Genomic DNA, 27,319 nt, shown 5'->3' on the forward strand with positions numbered 1-27,319 from the left:
GGGGTCTGTATGGTATGCGCACTCAGTTGCCACGTTTTGTACACCTCTTTGCGACCTCATGCACTGTAGCCTACCAAGCTCCACTGTCCATGGGATTTCCCAGGCAAGAATACTGGAGTCAGTTGCCATTTCTTCTTCCAGGAAATCTTCCTGACCCAGGGATCGAACCAGAGTCTCCTGAATTGGCAGGCAGGTTCTTTACCACTGAGTCATCTGGGAAGATCATCCATATACTATATATAAATCAGAATTTGTTTTCTTCTCTGCTTTACATGCTCTGTGGTGTGTCCATTACCTCCACTGAATTTCAGTTGTTCCCCAGTCCCTTTTCCATCCCTTTGAAGCCTGCGCATCATCTGGTAAGTATGTGTTTACTACAATGTCTCCTCCTGGGTTGATTTTGAGTCACCCTTGTCTGCTCTCAGTTTCTTTCTTTGACTGCTCCTGAAATATACTCCTTTGAGTTCTTAGGAGGAAGTGAGTGTAGTGAGGCATTGGAAAAGAATAACAAAATAGAAAGTGAGAAAAGGGAAGAGATCAGAAGAAGGGAAGGTGGCCCATTCCCTAGCTCTAAAGCTAACATTTGTATTTACAGCTGCCTGCTAAAGAAATAAGTGGGGTTGCTTTTGGCTTGCTCTTTTCTCCCTTAATTGGCTTGTGAATTTTATTCTACATAAAGGGTTTGTCTGCATGGTATAGTGGACAGAGAGGCTGGAGTTCAATTCTTGACTACTTGTCAGCTTTCTGACTTTAGGTGAGGGAGCTGCTTTGTATCTCCATTTCTTCTTTGTAAAATAGGAGATAATAACACTTTATATAGCTGTTAAGAGGCTTGAGTGAGATGTAATGATCTATAGTAGCATATCAATAAATGTTTGTTCATTTTCTTCTTCCAAAATCTGTCTTCTTCTCATCTCATTCTATACTTTAATAATAAACTAGACTGAATATATGAGCATGGAAAATGTTGGCTCTTCAACTATAAACTATATCCATATAACTCTTCTTTGAAGTAATATTTTGGAGGCATCTAAGTTCCTATCTTTGATGATCTGATTTTAAACCAATGCATGAGTCCAAATAATACATGCAAATCAAAAACTTTTTAAAGTGGAGATAATTTCCAATGCTGGGCAACAAAGCAGGAACTAAAACACGGTGTTTGGAGAAAGGAATGAAAAATAAACGAATGAATGCCATTGGAAAAGTACACTTAAATCAGTAACCTATGTAGACATAGGGAACTTTTGGCTTACTTTTGTTACCACTCTTAAATGTGCTTGTATTAGTTGTTCAGTCTTGTCCTATTTTAAAATTTCTACCACTATGGGTGCTGAGACGCGTCAATCACAGAGAGATAAGGCACTCTTCTGTCAATATACACGTTCACAACTGCTCCCAAATATTTTATATCTGTCCTCTCCTGTTTTGCAGGGTAAAACAGGAGATACAATACAATGTAAGGCCTCTGATCTCTCTAAAACGTCCTTTTATAGGAAACACTAACAGAGAATTCTTGCTGTTTGTGTATCCAGGGCCTAATGAGTGGGCAAGAAGGTCACATGACAGGAATTCAACACTACGTCTCGTGACAAATGACAGATGAAGAGGCCAGCTGCCCTTAGCTGCTTCCTTAAACCGAAATTCCTCATCTCTCTAAGCCTTAACTTTCCCAAGTGAATCATGATTTTTACATATCAGTGTCCAAGACATCTGAGCATTAACTTGTTATACAAGTTTTTCCTGTTTCTTTAGTACTCTGTGTTTGATCATCTCACTGATTTTTACATTTGTTATACTGCAACCTTCATATTTTTCAAAACGAAATGATATTAAATTGCTTCATCAATATAATATGATTAGAAGCATATAGTTTACATTTTGAGTTATGCAATGTAATATTTTGTAACATTATCAGTTATGGTATTCAGCCGATGAGATGAAAGATACATGGAGATGGTTTATATTCATTAGTTTATCTACTTATCTATGCAAGGATGACATGTGTCTCAGGAGGTTATAAGGGAACTACAGAATGTGAATCAGAATGCCTTACCAGGGTCTTGTTCGTTAGTGAATTCTGTGGCTTCAGTAAAAATAGATCCCTTGTAAAGTATGTGCGTGTGCATTTATGTTGCCTGAAACACGGAAAACACACACAAGACTTCTGTATTTATTTTAGGATCTATTCAAACTAGTCAAGATTAGAAACGGATACTAGTCAAGTTTAGAAACAGCTAAAGAGTATATGACCTTGGAAGTGTACGTGTCATCGGTTTGAACGCCACTTACTCCAATTAGAGAAAGTCGCTTGCTTGCGTCAAAGCTGCTGATTGCTGCAGTCCATGACACTTCTAGGAAATACCTCAACAGAAATAACAGCTGTAATCCAGCATCCTTAGTATTGATCTTAGTGATAGTATGCTTCTTAACAAGTTTTTTTGCTGGGGAACAGACATTTCAAGATGTGGATATAAACCAGATTCTGCAATTAAGATAAAGAACAAGAAAAACAATTCTGAGAAAACTTAAATGGCTTGCTACTGGAAAATTAATTTTATTCATATCATGGTTCTAAGATTTTTTAACTGAATTTTTAAATCAAGATCTCAATGTCAACATCATTTTAAGTGTCCAATTATATCATCATTTTTCATTGTGACATTCCCATCACTAAGTAAAGTGATCTGGTAGGATTGAATTTCAAAATATACCCATTTCTTTATCCAGGTGACATTATGCAGAAAGGAGAGCTCTAATATAATATCTTGGACCAAACTGAGTGGAGAAGGATGTTCTTTTCTCCATCCTTTGTGTTTGTTTCATAGACGAGGACATTCTGAGCAACTGTAGGAGACACTGAGGAATAAGCTTTGGAAACTTTGCAGATTCTCTCCATCCCCCATCTATGCTCCACACTTCAGCCGGAACCTTTTATCTAACACACAAGTCTGGTCAAGTTGCTCTCTTGCTTTGACAGCAGTTCTTTAGTAGTTTCCATTCCCTATAGATCATAATCGCATTACATTCAAATCTACACTATTTATTTAATATGATGTATCAGTTTCCTAGGGCTTCCCTGGTAGCTCAGATGGTAAAGAACCTTCCTGCAATGCAGGAGACCTGGGTTCTATCCCTGGGTTGGAAAGATCCCCTAGAGGAGGGCATGGCAACCTACTCCAGCATTCTTGCCTGGAAATCCCATGGACAGAGTAGTCTGGCAGGCTACAGCCCATGGAGTCACAAAGAGTTGGACACAACTGAGCAACTAACACTTTTACTTTTCACTTACTTTTCATCAGTTTCCAAGGGCTTCAATAATCCAATACACATCCTTGGCAATTTAAAACCATAGATATTTATTATCTCACGTTTCTGGAGGTTAGTCCAAAATCAAAGTATTAACAGGGCCATGATGTCTCAGAAAACTTTATGGGAAGATTCTTAAGATTCTTCTGGATTCTAGTAGCTCCAGGTATTCCGTGGCTTGTGGCAGCATACTTCCAATGTCTGCTTCCACCTTCAAGTGGCTATCTTCTCCCTGTGAGTTTCTAGGTATATGTGTCTGTGTCCAAATTCCATTTTCTTTTAAGGACACCTGTCATGTTAGATCAAGGGGTCATTCTAATCAAGGATGACCTCACTTGAACTAATGATGTCTACAACAACCCTATTGCCAAATAAGGTCACATTATGAGATCCTGAGGGTTAGGACCTTACCACATCTTTTTGGAAAGATATGATTCAACCCATTACATGTGATCTCCAAGTCCTTCACAGTCTGGCCTTAAGCCACCCGCCTGCCCCATTATCTGTCTTTCACCTTGTTAGGCGTAACTGCTCTCTGTGGTGAATTACCCCTCCCTCCCAGACCATACCAGACCTTCTCAGGCCTTTCACCCACTCATATACTCTTCTTCTTGGTGGAATGCCCCTGGATTTCCCCTGGTTTTCCTGGCCAATTCCTATTTCACTCACTATTACTCAAGTCCACTTTAGGATTTTACCTCCTGAGTAAAATGTTTCCTTATTCAGTCATATTAGCAATTTGCCCTCTATGCTTTCTCTGCTCGTGCCTCTTGGGTTGATACAGAACATATTATATTGAATTCTCAGTTTGTTGGTCTGTCTTCCCACTGAACTGGTAACTCTCAGCAGGTAATGCCCTTGACATTCCATCTTCGGACACCTGGTAGAGCTCCAGGCCCACAGCAGACATTCAAGACATATTTGTTAAACAAATAAGATACTTGCTTAACATATCTTGGAATACAACAATAATGATGAGAGGAGCTGTATAAGTAATATTTTATGCCTGTGGGGCATGCAGGTCCCACTCAGTCCTCTCTGAGTCTGTCTGATGGAGGGATTCTGCCAAATCTCTCTCCCCAGGGCAAGACAGTGAGTCACAGGAAAGGCCTTAAAGCATGCAGAGGTTTCCTAAGCTTGTGGTGGCCAGACGTGTACTGGCTTAAAGATTAACACCAGACTTCTAGTTTCCAAATTGGTACCTTCTCAAGGTGATACTGAGTGGATTGTATTCACCTGCTGATTTTCAGCAGAGGAGATGACCTTTGCAGGCTGAAATAAAGAAGTTGGCTCTGCATGAACCATATGACATACTTACCGATTGTGTTAGAGCTAAAAAAAAAAAAAATACACATTTCCCCCTAAGTATTTATCATTTTATAAAGAAAGTTTATTTTCTCTTTCAGAGGAGAAGTGTTAGTTTTCTAAAGTATCATCTCTACAAAGATGATACTTTGTAGATGATACTCTACAAGCTTTAATATTTAGAGAATTATAGAGCCAGGTTTGTAGTGGAGATAGGACCAATATAATTTCTTTCAATAGTAAAGGAGCTATTTCACTCCAGTGAATCTTGTGCAGGGAGGTTCCTAGGCTCAGGATTAGATGTCCTAGAATCAGGAGCTGAGTTGGTAGAAAAGAAAATGCAGTTGCTCATGTGCATAAAATCAGGATAAGAACTTCATAGGAAAGCTGTTAGGATAAAAAGTTATGTTAAAATATGTTCAACATTAAGAAAGAATGTTATATAAATCAATAATAGATCATTATCATCATTAGTAAGGTATGTTGACATATCTCATTGAGTTCTCCATAAAAGAGAAAGAATTTTGTGAAAGTGGTTTATAGTCTGTATGTTTCAAAATTTTTGCAAGATATTTTCTCTGATAATCTGACTTAAACATTTATTCTGCCTGGCATAATACCTTTTGGTTTTGAAGGAGTATTAATTCTGAGTTTGATCCTGACATTTGTCAATCCAAAGAAATAGCCTAAATTGTGCAGACCGAGTTGCTGATGGACAGGGAGGCCTGGCGTGCTGCGATTCATGGGGTCGCAAAAAGTCGGACACGACTGAGCGACTGAACTGAACTGAACTGATAGAGCTGACTTACTCATCTTTTCATCAAATACTTCCTGACCTCTTTCTGTGCCAGATACTACACTAGTGCTAGCAACAGAGCTGGCTTAAAACAAACAAACAAATAAAAGAGGTTAAAAAAAAAAACCCTCAAGTACCTATGTGCATTTAGTTGGAGAAGGCCCTCTAAGGAGGTGACATGGAGCCTGATACTTTAAGAATGAAAAGGAGCTGGTCAGGTGAAAATGAACAGAAGAGCACTTCAAACAAAAGAGAGGACTTGACCAGAAGCCCAAGACAGAAAAGAACTGAACAATATCCAAGCACAAAGAGAAGACCAGTGTGAGTGGATCAGGGAAAGAAAGGAGACTGGCATGCACAGGCCAAGGCCAGAGATATCCAGGCCTTTCTGTTCGTGAGAAAGACTACAGAGCTTGTTTTCAAAGTGCAATTACAAATCCACAGTTAAATGTTATCACCAAATCTAAGTGAAAGCAGAACTGAATTCTTCTGTAGAAATTTCCCTTGGTTGGTGGCTAAGGATAAACAGCATATTCAAATATCATCCAGCATGTGACGATGAGAGAACTGCAGGTTAGACTAGTCATTACGCATGTATCAGCTTTGGAAATCAGTGGCCAGACATGGTATCAACAAGTTGGGTCACACTGTGACCACAATCTAGAATGAAAGTAAGACTTGAAAGCCTGGGGATCTACTGCTTTTCTGCCTTTGCATTTGAAGGAGAAAGCATGAAAGTAGCATTAGCTGAGGTCTTTTTTTGTATCAGGAATTTTATACATATTGTCTCATTTAATCCCAACAATAATCTCATGAGGAAACATTATTTTTCCCTTTTACCCATCAGGAAATTCAAAATTGGAGAAGTCAAATGTTGCGCTGTAGTTTATATAGCTTGACTCGACTCAAAGCTATGTCAGTCTTCTAAAGTCCACAAGCTCTCATCACATCACATGCCTCCATGACAGGTAGAAAAGTGGACCCCCAAGCCAGACTTGCTCAGCAGAGGTCTAGTAACCAGAGGCTGTGATTGCTTTAGAGGTTGCTTATGGTGGTTGGAATCCCATGCCCTTAAAAATCAAACAAAGAATTCTCTCTCTTTCCAAAGAGATATCAGGTTTCAATTAACCAGTTAGTTTTCTTAGGTTGCAGGGCATTGATGTTAAGGAAATTATTTGCTTCACCATACTACTTGATTGACAGAGAAAAACAGACTTTTCTTTCATTTCTCACAAGTATAATTGCAAAAGTTATGGAAAATTTTCTTATTCAAGAAGAGAATGGAATTGAATTGTGGGTAATACACTTGTAAACTCCTGTAAATGATCACTTGATTTCTCCCTTCCCAGAAATGACAATACAAATGCTTTAAAATTAGAATGCAGAAAGGTTTCAGAGGACCTGTGCCTTGCTGTGGCTTCACGCTTTAGGTGGAAACCTCAGTCTATGTGTTGGGTAAGGGAGGGCAGTGTGTGCTATTTATAACATACTTGTTCTCTTAAGACCTTCTACCATTACTTTTGAATTAAAAGGTAAAAATGGAATTCCATTTAAATAAAACACATGTATACATGCATACACACACATGTATACATACTTTATAAATATATATATATGCATATATATGATGTGTGTATACATATATAATATTATGAAATTTGATTTTGCTATAGTAGACATTAAAAACATTCACCATAATCATGTTCCACTCCATTTCTTTTGTAATTAAACTGATATGCAATTAAAGTATTTTATCTCATAATTATAGTCAGAGTTGAAGAGATGATCACATTAGGGGTTTGGGTTGTATAAGTAAGAGGCTAGACAGCTACTAACATTTACAGCTTTACAGTTTTAACATAGCTTCAAATGTTAAGGAATGAAAAATATTCTGATCACTCTTGAATCTGCTATAAATTTTTCTGGCAAGTGTAAGTAGAAAGGAAAAAAGTAATTTTGTACTTCCTATTTAAGAATAGATTTCTGAAGAAAGGAAGCTCTTATATATCTCTCCAGGAATATTTTATTAATTACCTTTTTTTCAGTAGTTAGAGGAAATCATGGTCTATTGATCAGCATAGTCTACCTTCCTCCTGTGCTTCTGTGGAAAAAAGTACAAATTAAGCAGAGGATTTTTTTGACTTTAGAAGTACTTTTAAGCCTACACTTTTAAACTAAATGAAAGACTTTTTAAAATTCTGCAATGCTTTATAATTTTCAAAAGTTTAACACACACAAATCTTGTATAATTCTATGATAATCCTTTTTATTCTACCCCTATATTGCCACTTCCTCCCTCCTTCTCAACACTGGTAACCACTAGTTTATTCTCTGTATTTGTGAGTCTCTTTCTTCTTTTTTTTTTAAATTGCCCATTGTACTTTTTAGATTCCACATATAAGTGATATCATACAGCATTTGTCTTCCTCTGTCTGATGCATTTCACTTAGCATAATGCCTTCCAAGTCCGTCCATGTTGCTAAACAGGGCAAAATTTTAATCTTTGCTATAGCTGAGTAGTAGCCCATCAGGCATACTTACTACATCTTCTTTATTCATTCATCTGTTGATGGACACTTGTGTTGCCTGCATACCTTGGCAATTGTAAATAATGCTTCTATGAACATTGGAGTGCATATATATCTTTTTGAATCAGTGTTTTTACTTTTTTCAGATATATACCCAGGAATAGAGTTGCTGGGTCATATGGTGGTTCTGCTTTTAGATTTTGAGAAATGTCCATACTGTTTTCCATAGTAGCCGTACCAGTTTACATTCCCACATGCAGGGTAAGAGGTTTCCCTTTTCTCCGCATCCTCTCCATCATTTGCTATTTATGTTCCTTATTAATAGCAATTCTGACAGGTGTGAGGAGATATCTCTTTTTTTGTGTTGAACCTTATTTCCTTGATGATTAGTGATACTGAGCATTTTTCGTGTGCCTGTTGTTCATCTGCGTTTCCTCTTTGGAAATATGTCTATTCAGCTCTTTCACCCATTTTTAAATTGGGTTCTTTGGATTTTGTCTGCTGTTGAGTTGTATGAGTTGTTTATATGTGTTGGATATTAATCCTTTATCAGTCATAGTCTTTTCAAATATCTTATCCCATTCAGTGGATATTTGCTTTGTTGATGATTTCTTTTGCTGTGCAAAAACTTTTAAGTTTAATTAGGTCCTATTTACTTTTGCTTTTGTTTCCTTTACTCTAGGAGACAGACCCCCAAAATAGAACTGTGATTTATGTCAAAGAATGCTTTGCCTATGTTTCTTCTAGGAGTTTTGCAGTATTTGATCTTACACTTAGATCTTTAATCTATTTTGAGTTTATTTATGTAGATAGTGTTAGGAAATGTTCTAAACTCATTCTTTTACATGTATTTGTCCAGTTTTCCCAGCACCATTTATTGAAGAGACTATCTTTTCTTCACTTTATAATCCTGCCTTCTTTGTTATCAGTTAAGTGACCATAAGTGTGTGGATTTATTTCTGGGCTCTTGGTTCTGTTTAATTGATCTATGTATCTGTTTTTGTGCTGATTCCATCCTGTTTTGCTTACTGTAGCTTTTTAGTATTGTCTGAAGTCAGAGTATGATTCCTCCAGCTCCATTCTTCTTTCTCAGAATTATTTTGGCTACTCAGTCTTTTGTGTTTCCATACAAAATTTTAAATTATTTGTTCTAGTCCAGTGAAAAACATGATGGATATTTTGATAGGAATTGTATTGGATAGATGGATTGCTTTGGATAGCGTGGTCATTATAACAATATTAATTCCTCCAATCCAATCGTTGGATATATCTTTCCATGTGTTCATGTCATCTCCAATTTCTTTCAGCAGTGTTTTATAGTTTTCTGAGTATGGGTCTTATCCTTCCTTAGGTAGATTTACCCCCAGGTATTTTATCCTTTTTGACACAATGGTAAACGGAGTTGTTTCCTTAATTTCTCTTCCCGATAGTTTATTGTTAGTGTATAGAAATGCAACAGACTTTTGTATATTAATTTTGTATCTTGCAACTTTACTAAATTCATTGATGAGCTCTGGTAGTATTCTGGTGGCATCTTTAAACTTTTCTATGTATTGGATCAAGTCATCTGCAAACAGGGACAGTTTCACTTTTTCTTTTACAATTTGGATTCCTTTTATTTCCTTTTTTTCTTTTATTGCTGTGGCTAACACTTGCAACTATGTTGAATAAAAGTGGCTATGTTGAATAAAAGTGGTGAGAGTGGACATACTTATACCTGATCTTAAAGAAAAACAGGGAATTTTAATAGTACATGTACTATGCTCAGATAATAATTAATTTAAAAATATTTTTGTGCAAAGTTAATTCAATTTATTCAGTCAGTATTATATATTACGAACAGAATTTCCTTTTAGCCTAATAAGATATGATTCAAGAAGTACTAGATTATATTCTTAGTTTAAAAATTGCTTTGAAGATTTTCAATAAAACATTTGTTAATTGTTTTAGGCTATAAATAATGAAAAAGTTAACTATTTTCACAGGATACTGTATTTCTGTGCTTGTGAGAAGAATCTACAAAAATGGAGAGAACACAGTTATTTAAATGTGAGAATGGGTTTCTATTGAAAGACTTCATATTTGTTCCTGCCTTCTTCCTACTGTGTAATGCAGTAGCCATGTTTTATATCAATCTTAAATGTTATAAATTTGAAGTGGCAGGACAGGGATCAGCTTTATGTAATTAGCTACATGCTCCATGTAATTAGGAATTTAGCAAGTAAGATAGAGACACACATGTTTTCAAGGGCAGAATGAAGAAGACAGTTGGAGATGATAAAAATATGAATAGTTGGAAAAACTAGACTCTGCTTAAATATAGCATATAATCCATAAATATCTACCAAAAAGATGCAAACCCATTAAGACAAAGGCATTTGATAAAAGAATAGACTAGATGCCAGCTAATGTTTGTGATGATGGAGGGTGAATGGAGGATTGGAGAAAGTCAGTCTCAGAACCTGCAGGAAAGGATGCTGCAATGAAGTGAGTCCATGTGCACCAAAGAGCCCCTCAGAGCATCAGCATTTGAAACCTGCAAGGAAGCTCCCCTACTCCCCCAGAGTTCACTCAGGACATGGGAGGATTATTAATAGAATAATCCTGATGATCTCAGAGAACAAAATTCCAGAACCTGTCATCTAGGGTCTTCTGATAATATGGCTTGATTTTTATATGATGCTCTTAGCAATGTATCAATAGCCAAAAATCACTAGACATTTGAAGAAAGCCTCAAAGGTGAAAGCCAGAGGTCAAGGCAAACAGAAGAAAGAAATCAGAAAGAAACGAAGACAACAAAAGGAACAGAAGGAAATTATAAAATGGTAATCAATCACCTCAGAAAGATAAGAGAATATATTCCATTTATTTAGTTAGTTCTTAGTGTTTAGTATATGCCAGTCACTTTTCTACTAACTTAATAATGGTTTGTTATTTAATCCTCATAGCAATTCCTTTGAGGTAGCAACTACTGTCCATTTTAAAGAAAGGTTAAGTATAGTATAGTTGGTTAAGTATAGCCAAGGACATCTTAGAAAATTGCAGAACCATGATTTGAACCCAAGTAGTCATCAGCCCTGGGATTTCTTTGGAAGGAATGATGCTGAAGCTGAAACTCCAGTACTTTGGCCACCTCATGCGAAGAGTTGACTCATTGGAAAAGACTCTGATGCTGGGAGGGATTGGGGGTAGGAGGAGAAGGGGACGACAGAGGATGAGATGGCTGGATGGCATCACTGACTCGATGGACGTGAGTCTGAGTGAACTCCGGGTGTTGGTGATGGACAGGGAGGCCTGGCGTGCTGCGATTTATGGGGTCACAAAGAGTCGGACATGACTGAGTGACTGACCTGATCTGATCTGAGTCAAGCCTGGAAGGCTGCAGTTCATGGGGTCACTGCGGGTCGGACACGACTGAGCGACTTCACTTTCACTTTTCACTTTCCTGCATTGAAGAAGGAAATGGCAACCCACTCCAGTGTTCTTGCCTGGAGAATCCCAGGGACGGGGGAGCCTGGTGGGCTGCCGTCTGTGGGGTCACACAGAGTCAGACACGACTGAAGTGTCTGAAGACTGAAGACTTAGCAGCAGCAGTCTGTTTGAAGTCCACCCTCTTACCCATTATATTTTACCTCCTTTCCAAGAATTAAGAATAGAATATTCTCAAAGCTTTACTTTTGTTTAGTTAGTTTTTAAAATAGATTACTAAAATATACCCTTGAAATAAAGCTAGGACCTCAAAAATAACCTGTACCCATCTACACTGAACCTCCTTTCCATCTCCCCGACTCTCTCCACTCAAGTAATCGTTACATTAAGCACTATGTTCCTCATTCATTTATTTTATTTTTAAAAACTATATATGTATATTTTCTAAAGAGTTTCATGTCATTTAAAATTCTTTTGTGAACTCTTCTTCTCTTGCATTTCTAAGATTCATCCATATTGTTGCATGTTAATTGATTTCATTACATGTTACCGCTATATTTTAAAAAAAGAGCAAAGTGTTATGAAAGAAAATAATCAGAAGTTTTACAAAATACAACATTATAGTTAAAAGAAAATATTTATTATAATGATTAGTAGAAAGATAATTGAATTTCCTAGAGATTAAAAAAAAAAAAGGAAGAATAAGAAGGAAAAGAAGGAAACAGAGAAATATATCAAAATGAAAATATCAATCAGGGTTTCTAACATTGTCTTATTAAAATTTCCAGAAAGAGAGAACAGAGAAAGAGATGAACCATTTATTAATTAAATAGACGTTAAGGTTGTGTTTTTCCAGTTTGAAGAACCATTGAGTGAGCAGTACAGAGAATGAAACAGTAATGTATATTAAGACATATACTATGACATTTTAAGGCATACCAAAAATAAAAGGAATAATATGTATATATTCTTTCTGTGGGGGCAAGACGGTTAGGAGAAATCCATCTACAATAAACCAGGAATCAAAATAGCGTTAGACTTCTCAACAACAACTTTGGAAGCTAGATGACAATGGAGAGGCCTTCTAGATTCTAAGGAAGAATGAAGCTAGAATACCAACTCAAAATTGTGTTCGAATGTGAAGGATCTACAAGGTCCTAAAGCATTTCCATTAAGGAGCTATGTTTCTATAAATGAAAGAGTAGACAAAAAAGATGATGTGAGACTGAGGTCAAAGAGAATCCAAACCAAGAGGTGGTTGAGAATTTCTATTTCAGCCTTAGGATTGCATCCTTAGAAAACAATCTAACCCCACTCAATGAAGGAAAAAAGAAAATTTAAATGTTTGGTCATTTACAATTATAAATATGGTGAGTAAACTTCAATGTTCAAAATAAATCAGTTGATTAATTTGTTGTGGGCATTAATTTGGGATATATTACCCATTATGAACTCCAAAAATAAACAACAAAGGGAGCACAAAACACTATACCTAATTTTACTTATTCATTTACAATATTTACAAAATGATAATAACTATTGATCTAACTAAATAATTAAAAGGAAGTTGGGAAGTGAAAGGAGTACAAAATCCTCAAGGATAAAACAGGAACCAATAGATAATGTCTAATACATAAGTCAAGAAACTATGGGCCTATCTTATAGAAAAAAATTAATTTAACTAATGAGAAAAATTGTTTTAATACTAGAGGGATCATACAAAGAATTGAAATAAGTCTGGGAAAAATAAAAGGATGTGACAGGGAGCTTCTTTTTTTTTATTTTTTAGGGTAAGCATTTTCATTTCTACAAAATATGAAATGACATTTTGAAGTGTAAAATGGAAACTATATAAATGTGAAGATTATGACCATAATTTGGGTGTGATACTGAAGCAAGCAAAAACTAATGAGATGAAAGTCAAAGGTTAAGAGAATAATAAATAATTTTTAGAAACATAAAGTGGGTTTCTATAGCTCCAGATCAAGGAGGAAATAGAATACATTTATTATAGTAACTGGAGATCAATTTATAGATGGATACCTTATCAAAAGCCATCATAAGGGAACTTCAGAACCTAGGAAATTTCATAACATGAAGACAAATCTAATCTGTGCTCCTACCTCGATTTTAATAATTGTGAAATTAGAGAAAATGATTTTAATGACAGCATTGGGGGGCTTTTGATTCTTCTTAGAGGCACTACAAAGTAGCTTGGCTTGAGGAAGGACCCTGAAAAGCTAGAAGGTTTGTCCATGTGATGTTAAGTCTTAATTGAAGAAGAGGGCTTTAGACTAGTTACATGCTTCCTGGTTTCACATTTTATACACACCTAAAGATTGAGAGCCCCTTGGACTGCAAGGAGATCCAACCAGTCCATTCTAAAGGAGATCAGTCCTGGGTGTTCTTTGGAGGGAATGATGCTAAAACTGAAACTCCAGTTCTTTGGCCACCTCACACGAAGAGTTGACTCATTGGAAAAGACTCTGATGCTGGGAGGGATTAGGGGCAGGAGGAGAAGGGGACGACAGAGGATGAGATGGCTGGATGGCATCACCGACTCGATGGACGTGAGTCTGAGTGAACTCCGGGAGTTGGTGATGGACAGGGAGGCCTGGAGTGCTGTGATTCATGGGGGTCACAAAGAGTCGGACACGACTGAGCGACTGAACTGAACTGAACTGAAAGGTTGAAACACTTTCCAATCAGTAGCTCAGCTTACTCTCTCCCACCCTCAAATAAATCACTCCTATTTTATGTCAGGTCTTTAGGTATAACTATGGTACAGAGTGATGTTTATGAAGTAGGATTTTGGATTGAATCCTGACTCCACCACTTCCTAGCTATGCAAACTGGACATGTTACCTAACCGCACCTGGAAGTTGGGAATGATAATGTTAGTACCAGCTTACAGAGATTTTTTGAGAGTTACATGGGAAATATGAACGAAGCACAGAGCACAATGCCAAGCATATAATAAGCATTCAAAATGATAACTATCATTATTATAGTTAACTTTGAGAATGACTTCATGAATATTAAACCTTTAATCATAAAGGTATGAAATTTTGTTTTATCATTACTTATTGTGGCAACCACTTAGAAAATATATATTTATAATTTGTTGAATAACCTAAGTAATTTCCATATAAGAGCTTCCCAGGTGGCTCAGTGATAATCTGTCTGCCAAGCAGGAGACATGGGTTCACTCCTGGTGTTGGGAAATTCCCCTGGAGAAGGAAATGGCAATCCACCCCAGTATTCTTGCCTGGAAAATCCCTTGGACAGAGGAGCCTGGCGAGCTACAGTCCATGGGGTTGCAAAAGAGTAAGACACAATTTAGCGACTAAACAACGACAACAAATGTGCATATATTTTAATCAGATCCCCTGATTGTTTTAGTCAGTGATGACTGGTCCTCCTCATTTTTTTTTTTTTTTACTGAATCTCCTCTTATATTGTTTCAAACATCTTGTCATGCATAGATGTGATCTAAGATGTTCTCTCTTTCAAAACAGTTTTTTTTCCTGTATGATTCTTTAGGTTCACCATGCATCTCAGACTGTTAATCTTCTTTGTTTATCTCACATCTCTATTTCTCCTAGAGCTAAGATAGTGAGATAATGCACTACATTATCTCTTTAGAAATTTAAAATAAGAAATATTGTCACAGGGCCAAGTTCTCTCCCAAGACGCTTCCCAAGATACCTAGGGTGCGACCAGCAACTCTCCTCTATCAGAAACATAATGTTTTGAGCACACCAAGAGTGGACCCTTTGGGATAACCTTGTGGGATTAACCACCATGACTTTTTTAATATTTATAGTGAGAAACAGCAACTGCAGAGTTTCAGGGACTTGTTGTCCTTATGAACAATGCATTCTCTTTCTGCTGACGGGAATTAATCTGAATCTGAATTTGATTTGAATTTGATTATTACATCTTAGCAATCTGCCAGTAAATATTTTTTGGACTGCTGAAACAACTCTTTTATGTCTCACTTTACTTTCTCATCAAATACACCACGATAGCTGTCATCAATTTGCAATTTCTTTACAATTTTGACTTACCCACTATGACGCAGAGGTTGTAATTGACATACATGCCACAAAGTCCCAGCCTTTTTTCACCTTGCCTGGGTTAAGACCATTAAGGTAATGTGTGAAAACAAAGCACCAAGACTTTGCTCTTTTGCAATTTCCCTGTTTCAGAATATTTTTTAAGCAACATGTGGTTTAGTTCAGTCATGATGGGAAATTTTTGTGCTCTGTACTGACTTTCTACCTCATTCCTGCTCTATATACCTTTGACTTAAGAACTTGCTATATCACTCTGGGTGAGTCATTAAACATTTCCATGGATCCAGAATTCCACAAAATAGAAGATAATTGGTCACAACATTCGTTACTGTGTCAACTGAGGTTTTTTTGAGGGCTAAGGTGTTTAATACAGATTGTAACAGAACCTCAAATGTCATATATGTCTTTTAGTCTTCAGAAAACATTTTTTCTTGAGTAGAAGAGAAGGTTGGAAAATTGCTTCTCCCATATTTAATTCTGAGGATCAAGTTCAAGTATTATTTACATTTTGAATATTTCTTAGAGTCTTGATGATGGTAAAATGCCTAGAGGTCATAAAAGTAAGATTTTCTTCAGCTTCAGTCCCTGGGTTGGAAAGGTCCCCTGGAGAAGGAAATGGCAATGCATTCCAGTATTCTTGTACCGGAAAATCCCATGGACAGAGGGGACTGGCAGGCTACAGTCCACGGGACTGCAAAGAGGTGGGCACAACTGAGTGCAATGCAGAAGCTGCTAGAGTGCAGCACTTTTAAAAACTGCATATAGTCCAGCTATGGTCACCATGAATGTGACTATTTTCTACTCTTTAGTTATCACTGTAGAAATATAATCTATGGAAAACATTATTCCGAGCAAAACTATTAAAAGCTTCTGCGTCTTTAAGATCCATGAACATTTCTTGATATAAAACATCTTTTACGTAAGTAATTCTTTATTGGCATTTCCTTTTATTCTCACCAAAACCCTAACATGTAGTAAGCACATTATCATTCCCATGTTATTGACCAAACTCCGCAATTGAGTTAAATTTCTATTCACAGATGAAAAAATGGGGGCACAGAGGTTGTAAGTGTTTCAATAAGAAATACATTTTTTCATGACTTTCAGTTTCTGAAGTTGTTGTTGTTGTTGTTGTTTTACTTAGATCACTTCTTTAACTTAAGCACCAACAGAAAGTTTGAAAAGAAGCATAGTTCTAGGGAATTACCCAACTTCAGACTACTCAGGTTCTTTAGTGTCATACCCTGTCACTATCTGGAAACTACCAGCCTGATAACTCTTGAAAAATATAAACCTGCTCTTAATATCCAGTAGAAGAAGCATAATATCTTAACAGGTGTATTCCTTCAATTCTGTTACAGAACATAAACTATATTTTAGCTACTCAGGTGGCTTGATATATTATCAGACAGCACAAAACAGACAATTTAATATTTGTTAAATGAATCAGTGAAATTTGAACACTAGAACTGGGTTTTGGGGAGGAAGGGCTTAGAGGTATGAGTAAAGACTGAGAAATAAGGTCAGTTGATTTTTCACCTAGAAAAGCTGCTCATTAAGAATATGGTAACACTGTTTTTCAACCCAGGGGTTTTATAAACAAAATCTAGTTTGATTCCCTTAACAAGCCGGTTTTAATAGAAGTGGAGTTTCAGAGATTTTATAAGTCTCCCTTTGGTAAATCCCTAAGTAATAAGAAAGCTTGAACTTCTTGCTTTTACTTTCCAGGCTATGTTGGTTTTGACATTATAATAAAAAATGCTAAATCCTGTAGTTTGATGGGGAAATTCTTTCTAAGTCATATTAGCTCTACTCCAGGACTATTAAATAAGGACTTGGGATGCTTCATTTGAAGGTACCATTGATCCACTGGATCACCACTCTATTAGCAATTATCAACATATGGCAATGCAGTTTGTAGCAGAAAGACATCTGGTTAATTGAGGGTTCTGTTTAATTCATTTCCTTATTAATCAGAAATTTACAACATAAGGAGCTTCCCTGGTGGCTCAGATGGTAAAATCGTCTGCTTACAATGCTGGAGACCCAGGTTTGATCCTTGGGTTGGGGAAGATCCCCTAGAGAAGGAAATGGCAACCCACTCCAGTACTCTTGCCTAGAAAATTCCATGGCTGGAGGAAACTTGTAGGCTATAGTCCATGGGGTCAAAAAGAGTCAGATACAACTGAGCTACTTCACTTTCACTTTACAGCCTAGTAATGTGTTCACAAAGTAACATTATGCATAATAATTTACTTCTGGATTCATATTCCTATTTATATGAATTTCATCCATACTGTTCTTTAAAATGTGCATATATGCTTTAAATAGGATTCAGTTCAGTTCAGTTGCTCAGTCGTGTCTGACTCTTTGTGACCCCATGAATCACAGCATGCCAGGCCTCCCTGTCTATCAACAACTACCGGAGTCCACCCAAACCCACGTCCATCAAGTCGGTGATGCCATCCAGCCATCTCATCCTCTGTCGTCCCCTTCTCCTCCTGCCCCTAATCCCGCCCAGCATCAGGGTCTTTTCCAATGAGTCAACTCTTCGCATGTGGTGGCCAAAGTATTGGAGTTTCAGCTTTAGCATCAGTCCTTCCAATGAACACCCAGGACTGACCTCCTTTAGGATGGACTGGTTGGATCTCCTTGCAGTCCAAGGGACTCTCAAGAGTCTTCTCCAACACCACAGTTCAAAAGCATCAATTCTTCAGCGCTCAGCTTTCTTCACAGTCCAACTCTCATATCCATACATGACCACAGGAAAAACCATAGCCTTGACTAGACGGACCTTTGTTGGCAAAGTAATGTAAAGTAATGTTTCTGCTTTTGAATATGCTATCTATGTTGGTCATAACTTTCCTTCCAAGGAGTAAGCGTCTTTATGGCTGCAATCACCATCTGCAGTGATTTTGGAGCCCCCCAAAGTTAAGTCTGACACTGTTTCCACTGTTTCCCCATCTATTTCACATGAAGTGATGGGACCAGATGCCATGATCTTAGTTTTCTAAATGTTGAGCTTTAAGCCAACTTTTGCACTCTCTTTCACTTTCATCAAGAGGCTTTTTAGTTTTTCTTCACTTTCTGCCATAAGGGTGGTGTCATCTGCATATCTGAGGTCATTGATATTTCTCCCAGCAACCTTGATTCCAGCTTGTGCTTCCTCCAGCCCAGTGTTTCTTATGATGTACTCTGCATATAAGTTAAATAAGTGGGTGACAATATACAGCCTTGATGTACTCCTTTTCCTGTTTGGAACCGGTTTGTTGTCCCATGTCCAGTTCTAACTGTTGCTTCCTGACTTGCATACAGGTTTCTTAAGAGGCAGAACAGGTGGTCTGGTATTCCCATCTCTTTCAGAATTTTCCACAATTTATTGTGATCCACACAGTCAAATGCTTTTCCATAGTCAATAAAGCAGAAATAGTTGTTTTTCTGGAACTCTTTTTAGTATTGTTTAAAATCTAGCTTATTACATCTTCCAATAAGGTTTACATGGGAATGCAAAGTTGACTACCCTGAGTATTCTCTTCATTTTTTACATACTATAAAGTTCATATCTCAAGTTTTGCTTCATTTATTAGCTCAGATGTTTTCTTCTCTCTACTTATCTCTACCTATCTATCTCATGGAATGTGTTACAGATTTTTATTTTTTTATAAACTGAAAAAATGTGTTATTTTGAAATCTTCATGGCCCTTATAACTGCAGGGATGCTGATGTGTGAGGTTTAGTTAGGGATCTACCTCATAGAATATAGCAAGAACAGAATGTTAAAAGTTACCAAAGAATTACTGTTAAAAAAAAAAAAAACAAAAACTTTACCCATGTAGATGTGAAGTCATATCCTGACCAAAAAGAGGAAGTGGCAGGTTACTAGATTCAAACTTCTCTGTGGCTGTACACATTAGAGAGCACACTGCTGACAGTCTTCAGTCATTTCTGTAACTCCAGAAAGTGCACTCATTTGGAGTAGTGTGAATTCAAAATGCTGAAGAGAAAACCATCCAATGCTTCAGAGAAGGAAAAACATCAAAAGCCTAAGGTATGGTGATTTCATACATAGTCAAACAAAACCAATGTATTTAATAGAACGCACACAGAGACACATGGTTTTTATCTACCCATAAGAAATCAGTTCAACCATATGGTTGAAAGCTTCATGGCAAATATGGGAAAAACTGAATCGAACATTAGCTGTTAAATGATAGCTGACAATTATTGTCTATGTAATTTTATCTTATAGGGCATTTTTTATTATTTACAACTGTAACTGAACTCTGAGCTCATACTGTCAGCTCCATGGAAATCATTTTGGTGATCTCTGAAAGACTGACATTATGAAATCTTTGTGTATATTCTTTTTTTTAATATAAATTTATTTATTTTAATTGGAGGCTAATTACTTTACAATATTGTATGTTCTCAATAACTATAAAGGTGGCAAAGTCTATTTAATAATCTACCAAGTGCATTGTATTTCTTACAGTCTCAACTTTTCATAATGCATTATGAGAAGGTTACAAAATAGAGATGTTTTGATTGAATATTTGATGTTTCTCATTTCTTCAAACTAAAATATGATAGCTTATTATAGAGGCTATTTTTACTACTTTCTCTCTTGAACTAGCTCCACTACTTGAGAGAGGATTGGGTTGTTTGGGAAACATCAAAACTCCATAATGTATAGATTCGTTGAACTGATTCTATTTGAAATGTTATTCTATTCTTTGTCTTGAAAATAATTGTTAATGACTACTTAAAAAAAAGGTATGAGATAACAAAGTTTGGATTCTATTGTATGACTCTAAATTAGTTTCATTAGTATCATAAAGGAAAATATCTCTGAAATACTGGTGTCAGCGAATTTTTCCAAAACCTATACATTTTTTTTAGTTTCTTAGGTAAACATTTTAAATATGCTTGTAAATAAACAATAACTGAGGTCAAATGTCTTTTTTAGAGGGTTGATTTATTATCTATTATTGGAATTTATTTGCTTGGTATCTTCCAGACAGAAAGGAATTGGTAATTGATTGTGAACTTTTGAATTGTCATGGCATTGAACAATAGTCAATATTTTATATTTTATAACTCTTTGCAAGTTACCACAAAACCTCTCTGAAGAAAACTAAAAATAAATGATTTCTGATATTTGGAAACTGAGAATAAATGATTTTCAATATTAATTTTTTCTGACAAAAAGGCCTGGTAAAGGATAGGCAAGCATTTCTACTTAAATATAGCTGGATAACATATCATGATTTCTGTCTTTTCCCCTAGTAGAATAAAAATGCAAATGCAAGGTAACATTTCCCAAAGCGTACAACAAGCATTGCTTACCTTTCTATTTAAGATTAATTTTCTACAAAATTTGCTTGATTAAATGCAACCAACATTGAGTTGACAAAACTAGGTTTTAGGGAAATTAATTCACAAAAATTAATTCAAAGCAGTGGTTTTCATCCAAGTATTTACAGTTTAAAGTTAGAGTACCTCATAAGAACCCTATTATGTAGTGAGCTGCTATCATATTTATGTCATGGAACAACTTTCAAAATGATATTTTAGTCTATGATTATCTTTTGCCTTAATTGCAGGGGCTATTGTAATAGAAGTAGAATATTGTTCATACTACTGAGTTTCTTACTCATAAAAGTAAAAATATATTTGATAAAGTATATATCTGAGAGCAAAATGTATCACAGAAAATAGTCACATTGGAAACATTTTTTGTTGTGAATGGATTCCTGTTTTCTTTAGATGGATGGTTTCATTTTATATGAATTTAAAGAGATATGTGAATGTATATGAAAAAGTATTGTTCATACATTCCAGCTAAATCCTTTCCTTTTAATATGGAGTTAATATTTTTTTCCAATTATTATAATTCTGTCTTAGAAATAACTTTGCTTTAATTCATGTTTATTTTACTGGGTAATTTTCTTTATGTACTTTATGGACAAAAAGCCAAATCCAGAAGAGATGGTGGAGATTCCTACAAATAAATGACTAGTAGAATGAGGATTTCAAATCCTTCATTGACTAGAAGGGAATATAGGGCCTGTGTTTAGAAAGATAGAATAGAACCATCAAGAAACCAGTCTGAAATATAGGGAATTACTGTCTACATGGATTAACTGTATCCAGACAATCATGCACATCTCCTGACCCAGAAACGTACACTTTGTGCTGCAGCTTTTAGCATTACATACTCAGTCGTGTCTGACTCTTTGCGACCCTGTGGCCTGTAGCCTGCCTGGCTCCTCTGCCCCTGGGATTTTTCAGGCAAGAATACTGGAGTGGGTTTCCTTTTCCTCCTTCAGAGGATCTTCCCAACCCAGGGATCAAAGCGTGTCTCCTACATTGGCAGGCTGATTCTTTACCACTGAGCTATCTGGGAAGCCCCCTTGTGCTGTATTCTTTCAAAATTTCTGAGAGAGATTTCCTTGTTTTTCGGTTGTAAGTGCTAAAGTAGGTAAGAAGCAACCACATTAAAAATGAGGAAACTATTATTTAGTCACGCAGTTCATGTTAACTCCTGTGGCTTATAGTCCAGGTGACCTAATGTGCTGCTGGGCTTACTTGCTCAGCTGTGTCCAACTCTTTGTGACCCCATGGACTGTAGCCCACCAGGCTCCTCTGTCCATGGGGATTCTTCAGGCAAGTATACTAGAGTGGGTTGCCATTTCCTTCTCCAGGGGATCATTCTGACCCAGGGATGGAACCCCCATCTCCTGCATTGGCAGGTAAATTATTTACCCACTGGGCCATAAGGGAAACCCCTATACCCAATTCAAATCATGTATGCATATTATACCAAACATTGTTCCTTAAATATGAATTACGAAGCTGTTCATCTGAAATGGAAATAATGGAGAAGGACTTTGTTATTCGTATTTTAAAATATATTTTAAAATATGTCCTATGGTTGTAAGATGGTTCAAAATTTCCATGGATATATAATGCAGCAATAGGTTTTATGAGCTTATATTTTGAACTGTGGTATTGGAGAAGACTCCTGAGAGTCCCTTAGACTGCAAGGAGATCCAACCAGTCCATTCTGAAGGAGATCAGCCCTGGGTATTCTTTGGAGGGAATGATGCTAAAGCTGAAACTCTAGTACTTTGGCCACCTCGTGTGAAGAGTTGACTCACTGGAAAAGACTCTGATGCTGGGAGGGATTGGGGGCAGGAGGAGAAGGGGACGACAGAGGATGAGATGGCTGGATGGCATCACCAACTCAATGGATGTGAGTTTGAGTGAACTCCAGGAGATGGTGATGGACAGGGAGGCCTGGAGTGCTGCAATACATGGGGTCGCAAAGAGTCTGACACGACTGAGTGACTGAACTGAACTGAACTGATACAAAATAATTTATTATTTTCTTATGAGACTTATCAATGTCCATATATCAAAAAAAATCAAAACATATCAAAGTACAGTTTTACCATCTATAATTGATTAGTATGTCTTCTTTTTCATCCTTTATTTCTCTATTTCTCCAGTTTTGGTATGGACTCCTTTCTTCAAATAGTTCATAAATAGGACCAATTGCATTCACATGTATTATAACAGATTCATATTGTAGGTTAAGAAGGAGAAACCAGAAATATTCCATAATTGTTATAGTTCATGTTATAATTCATGTCTGTTATAACTCATGTCTCACAAGTCTCTTTGTAAATGTGCGTGTGTGCGCGCGAGCGTGTGCGTTCAGTTACTCAGTCTCGTCTGACTCTTTGTGATTCCATGGACTATAGCCTGCAAGGCTCCTCTGTCCATGGAATTTTCCAGGCAAGAATATTGGAGTGGTACCATTTCCTACTTCAAGGGAACTCTTTATGGGGCATGCTGCTGCTAAGTCGCTTCAGTCGTGTCCGACTCTGTGTGACCCCTTGGACGGCAGCCCACCAGGCTCCTCTGTCCCTGGGATTCTCCAGGCAAGAACACTGGAGTGGGTTGCCATTTCCTTCTCCAATGCATGAAAGTGAAAAGTGAAAGTGAAGTCGCTCAGTCGTGCCTGACTCCTAGCGACCCCATGGACTGCAGCCTACCAGGCTCCTCCGTGCATGGGATTTTCCAAGCAAGAGTGCTAGAGCGGGTTGCCATTGCCTTCTCCGTTATGGGGCATAAGTAAGTACAAATTAAGAAAGACATTTGATAAATTTCTTTTTGATAAATGATTGAGTATTCTACATTTAGATTAGTCAGTCCATAATAGCCTTGCTTAACATATTAGATAGGTACTGTACTTTCCTTTTTTAATTTTGTTTTTACCTTCTCATCACTAGTATCTACTATTTATTGTGATGTAAAAAAATTTAAGCACATCTAGGACTCAGAGTTCAAAATATATGATCTCAGTGAAGTGAAGTGAAAGTCACTCAGTCTTGTCTGACTCTTTATGATTCCATGGATTATACAGTCCATGCAATTCTCCAGGCCACAATACTGGAGTGGGTAGCCTTTCCTTTCTCCAGGGGATCTTCCCAACCCAGGGATCAAACCCAGGTCTCCCACATTCCAGGCGGATTCTTTACCAGCTGAGCCACTAGGGAAGCCCAAGAATACTGGAGTGTGTAGCCTATCCCTTCTCCAGTGGCTCTTCCTGACCCAGGAATCAAACCAGGGTCTCCTGCATTGCAAGCGGATTCTTTACCTACTGAGCTATCAGGGAAGCTCATGATCTCATTACACTCTATAAATGCTTAAATTATAGAATGAGATTTTCCTTAACTATTTTTTCTAACTGAACTGTGCTAGTTTGCTATATTTATTATGGGGTTATTACATACCAGTGTTTATAACTTTTTGTATGTTTATTTAATATTTGTAACATTTCTGTGACAGAATATCTCTTTTTAGCCTTGTAGATGAGAAGGTGTAGAGAAGGTTAATAAACGTAACACAAATATACACAGAAAAAAGCAAAACTGTGTAGTGTGAAATACATATGTCAATTTCTGGTACTCCTTCATTATTATGCCACAATTACAAGCTTAGAGACTGTAGATATTATTAATATTTCTGTCTTAGTTACCAGCTGAATTTTAAGGAAAGCTAGGACAATGTATCTTTAAGAGCTTCTGTAAGTTGGAAAGGAATTTAGAGGTTCTCCATTCCTGTCTCTAATTAATGCAAGAATTCCACCTGTCAAATCCCTCCAGATGCCCACCCAAGCTTTAAAACTTTAAATTGTAAAATAACAATAAGAACAACTTTGCTAGTATTCAAGTGCTCAGATTGTCAAAAATATCATGATCTAGTATTGAGATAAGTAAAAGCATGTATTTCCCTCCTAAATCTAGTATAATACCTTCAATGAAGTACGCTCTTAATAAGTATTTGTAAAAGGAATGAATTTTCTTGATTTCCTGTATGCAACCTGGTTCAAATATGAAAACTGACCAGTACTATGTATTTTCATTATTCTTGTTTGCAAGTCTATTAGTGTGTACATAAGAAAGTTTGTATGTCTGTGTGTAAATACATGTAATTCATTTCTAAGTTTTATTTAAGTTTTAAGAAAGACTCCAATATGTTGTGCAAGAATCCCTAGAGTGTCCCATTGTTACCTAACAAGTAGACCACTGTTCCAGGTCAGGAAATATGGTAGAAACTTTGAAAATAGAGAAGGAGTAGACCCCACAGAGGCTCTGACACTGTAATTAGAACAAGTTGACCTCTATTTGGCTGGGATTAATGATCTGTGTTAATAAATTTTAACTGAGGTTTTTCTTTTAGTAAAGGAGATTCAAATACCGCTGTTATTTTAAAGGAAAACTTTGGAATAATGGCAGTTCTGGAAATAGCGCTTTTATTTATTTATTTTTTTTTACCATTTTTTAAAATCTAAAGTGCATACTAAATGAGACACCATTAGTGTCACAGATGCTAATTTTCACTAGCAATGACTGAAGTGGCATTCTTTCCCATTTGCATTTGATCCTAGCAATGATGAGAGGTGATGAGTTGATTATGAGTTGTTTTCACCGCACTGCCCGCTGTGCAAATTTATGCTCCTAGACAAGGATGACACATAGTTGTGGCATTAAAGAGCTTTCTTCATTGCTTTTCCTATCAAGACTGTTAAGATATATTTTAACTCTTTTCTAACCAAGTATAAGAAAAAAGGTGAAGTGTTTATTTGAACTGGTGCTTACTTTAGACCAAGTAATTACACAAGGGGCTTATGGAACTCCTTCCCCTAACCTCCAATTTACAGAAAAGAAAACAGCCCTGTAGATATGAAAAATTTTGCCCAGGATAGCATAGCTGGCAAAAAAAAAAAAAAGTTGATTTGAGAGTATACAAGACAACTTTTTTCTTCTAAATCTGGGGGTTTCCCATTTGCTCCTTATTTTTGCAGCTTTCCAATTGGCCTTGGTGGTAAAGAACCCACCTCACAATGCAAAAGACATTAAGAGACATGAGTTTGATCCCTGATGGGGAAGATACCCTGGAGGAGGAAATGGCAACCCACTCCAGTATTCTTGCCTAGGGAATCCCATGGACAGAGGAGCCTGGTGGCTACAGTCCATAGGGTTGGTCCATAGGGTTGCAAAGAGTCAGATATTACTGAAGTGACTCAGCATGCATGCACTTCTTTTTGCATCAGCATCTGAAGTATAATTTTCAGATTTTAATTTATGCATTTTCAGTTAAACATTTTGGATTTTGAAAGAACGTGATTCCAAGTAAGGTATGCAATATACGATGTAGGTAATACTTTAAATCCATTTATTCCATTAAAAAATGGTGGGTATAAATAAATGTTTATTTTTACTTTTGGTTATTATTTCTCTGTGCCACTAAAAAATCTCTCAAAATGTTCTCTTCACTTATGTATTTAGTTAGTATTTATGCCATATTTGTTTTCTAATTAATATTTAAAGTAAATTATAATGCAAACCTAAAAACAAATAGCATAAATCAGAAGAAGAGAGAGGATAGACCATGGTAAAAAGTATCACTGAGCCACCAAGATTGGGTTGAAGGTGATTCTAAGTACTTGCCACTGATTTTGGTCCTACAGACCAGCAATATTGGCATTCTAGAAGTTTGTTAGAAAAACACTGTCTGGCCTACCCCAAGCCTATTAAATCAGAATATACATTGTAGTGAGATAACCAGAAGTTCTGTAAGATCTTTAAAGTTTGGAAATGATGTCTATATTGATGGCTTTTAGCCTAGGTTGCCCATTTAAATCACTGAAGAGTTTTAAGAAATACCGATTATTGGGTTCCATCTTCAAATATTCTGATTTACCTAATGTGGAATGTGCCATCAAGAATGTTTAAGGTTTTCCAATCTGGAGATATTTTTTTCTACTAATCTCTTCAAAAGACTTAGAACTTAATTCATTTTTTCTTTCTTTGATTCATTTTTCAAAGCTGTAAATATCTATTGAATGTTTGGGAATACAGTGGTGAATAAAACAAAGATTCATGTCCTCATAGGATTTATATTTATTAGAGATGACAGACAATAAATGAGATAAATATGTTAAATACAAAGTGTGCTAAGTAATGATAAGTGCTAAGAAGAGAAGGAAGAATATGAAATATTTGGGACTAGGGAAGACTTGCTGAAAGTGGGACATCTGAAAAGGATATGAAGGAAATGAAGAGCTGGCCATGACACTGAATAACGAAATCTTATTCTAGGCCACAGGAAGAGCAAGATCAAAATTCTGAAGGTGGGGGTGAGTGTCCCTGGTGTATTTGGGAAACAATAAATCAGAATATACAAAGGGAAGAGGAGTCACAAAGAGTTGGATGTAGAGGGTCCTCTTGGTCATTATAAGGATTTTAGCTGGTATTAAAAGATTTTGAGAAGGACAGAGAAAAATCTGGCTTACATGTTAG

The 27,319-nt window shown here is 36.6% G+C and overlaps 1 protein-coding gene across 3 annotated transcripts in view; it reads left to right on the forward strand.

The window, feature by feature from the left end:
- Window positions 1-27,319, forward strand: part of LOC109560730 (SAM domain-containing protein SAMSN-1) — a 98,555-nt gene that overhangs the window by 21,145 nt on the left and 50,091 nt on the right. The window contains exon 1 of one of the 3 annotated variants that reach the window (XM_019963299.2): window positions 19,337-19,494. The exons of the other annotated variants lie outside the window; for them this stretch is intronic. Within the exon in view, the coding sequence (XP_019818858.1) occupies window positions 19,438-19,494 (57 nt within the window). The 5' untranslated portion in view covers window positions 19,337-19,437. Of the gene's footprint in view, window positions 1-19,336; window positions 19,495-27,319 lie in introns of those variants that run through there. 3 annotated transcript variants of the gene reach the window in all.

Source organism: Bos indicus, chromosome 1, assembly GCF_029378745.1.
Source record: "Bos indicus isolate NIAB-ARS_2022 breed Sahiwal x Tharparkar chromosome 1, NIAB-ARS_B.indTharparkar_mat_pri_1.0, whole genome shotgun sequence".
In the NCBI taxonomy this organism is placed as follows: domain Eukaryota; kingdom Metazoa; phylum Chordata; class Mammalia; order Artiodactyla; family Bovidae; genus Bos; species Bos indicus.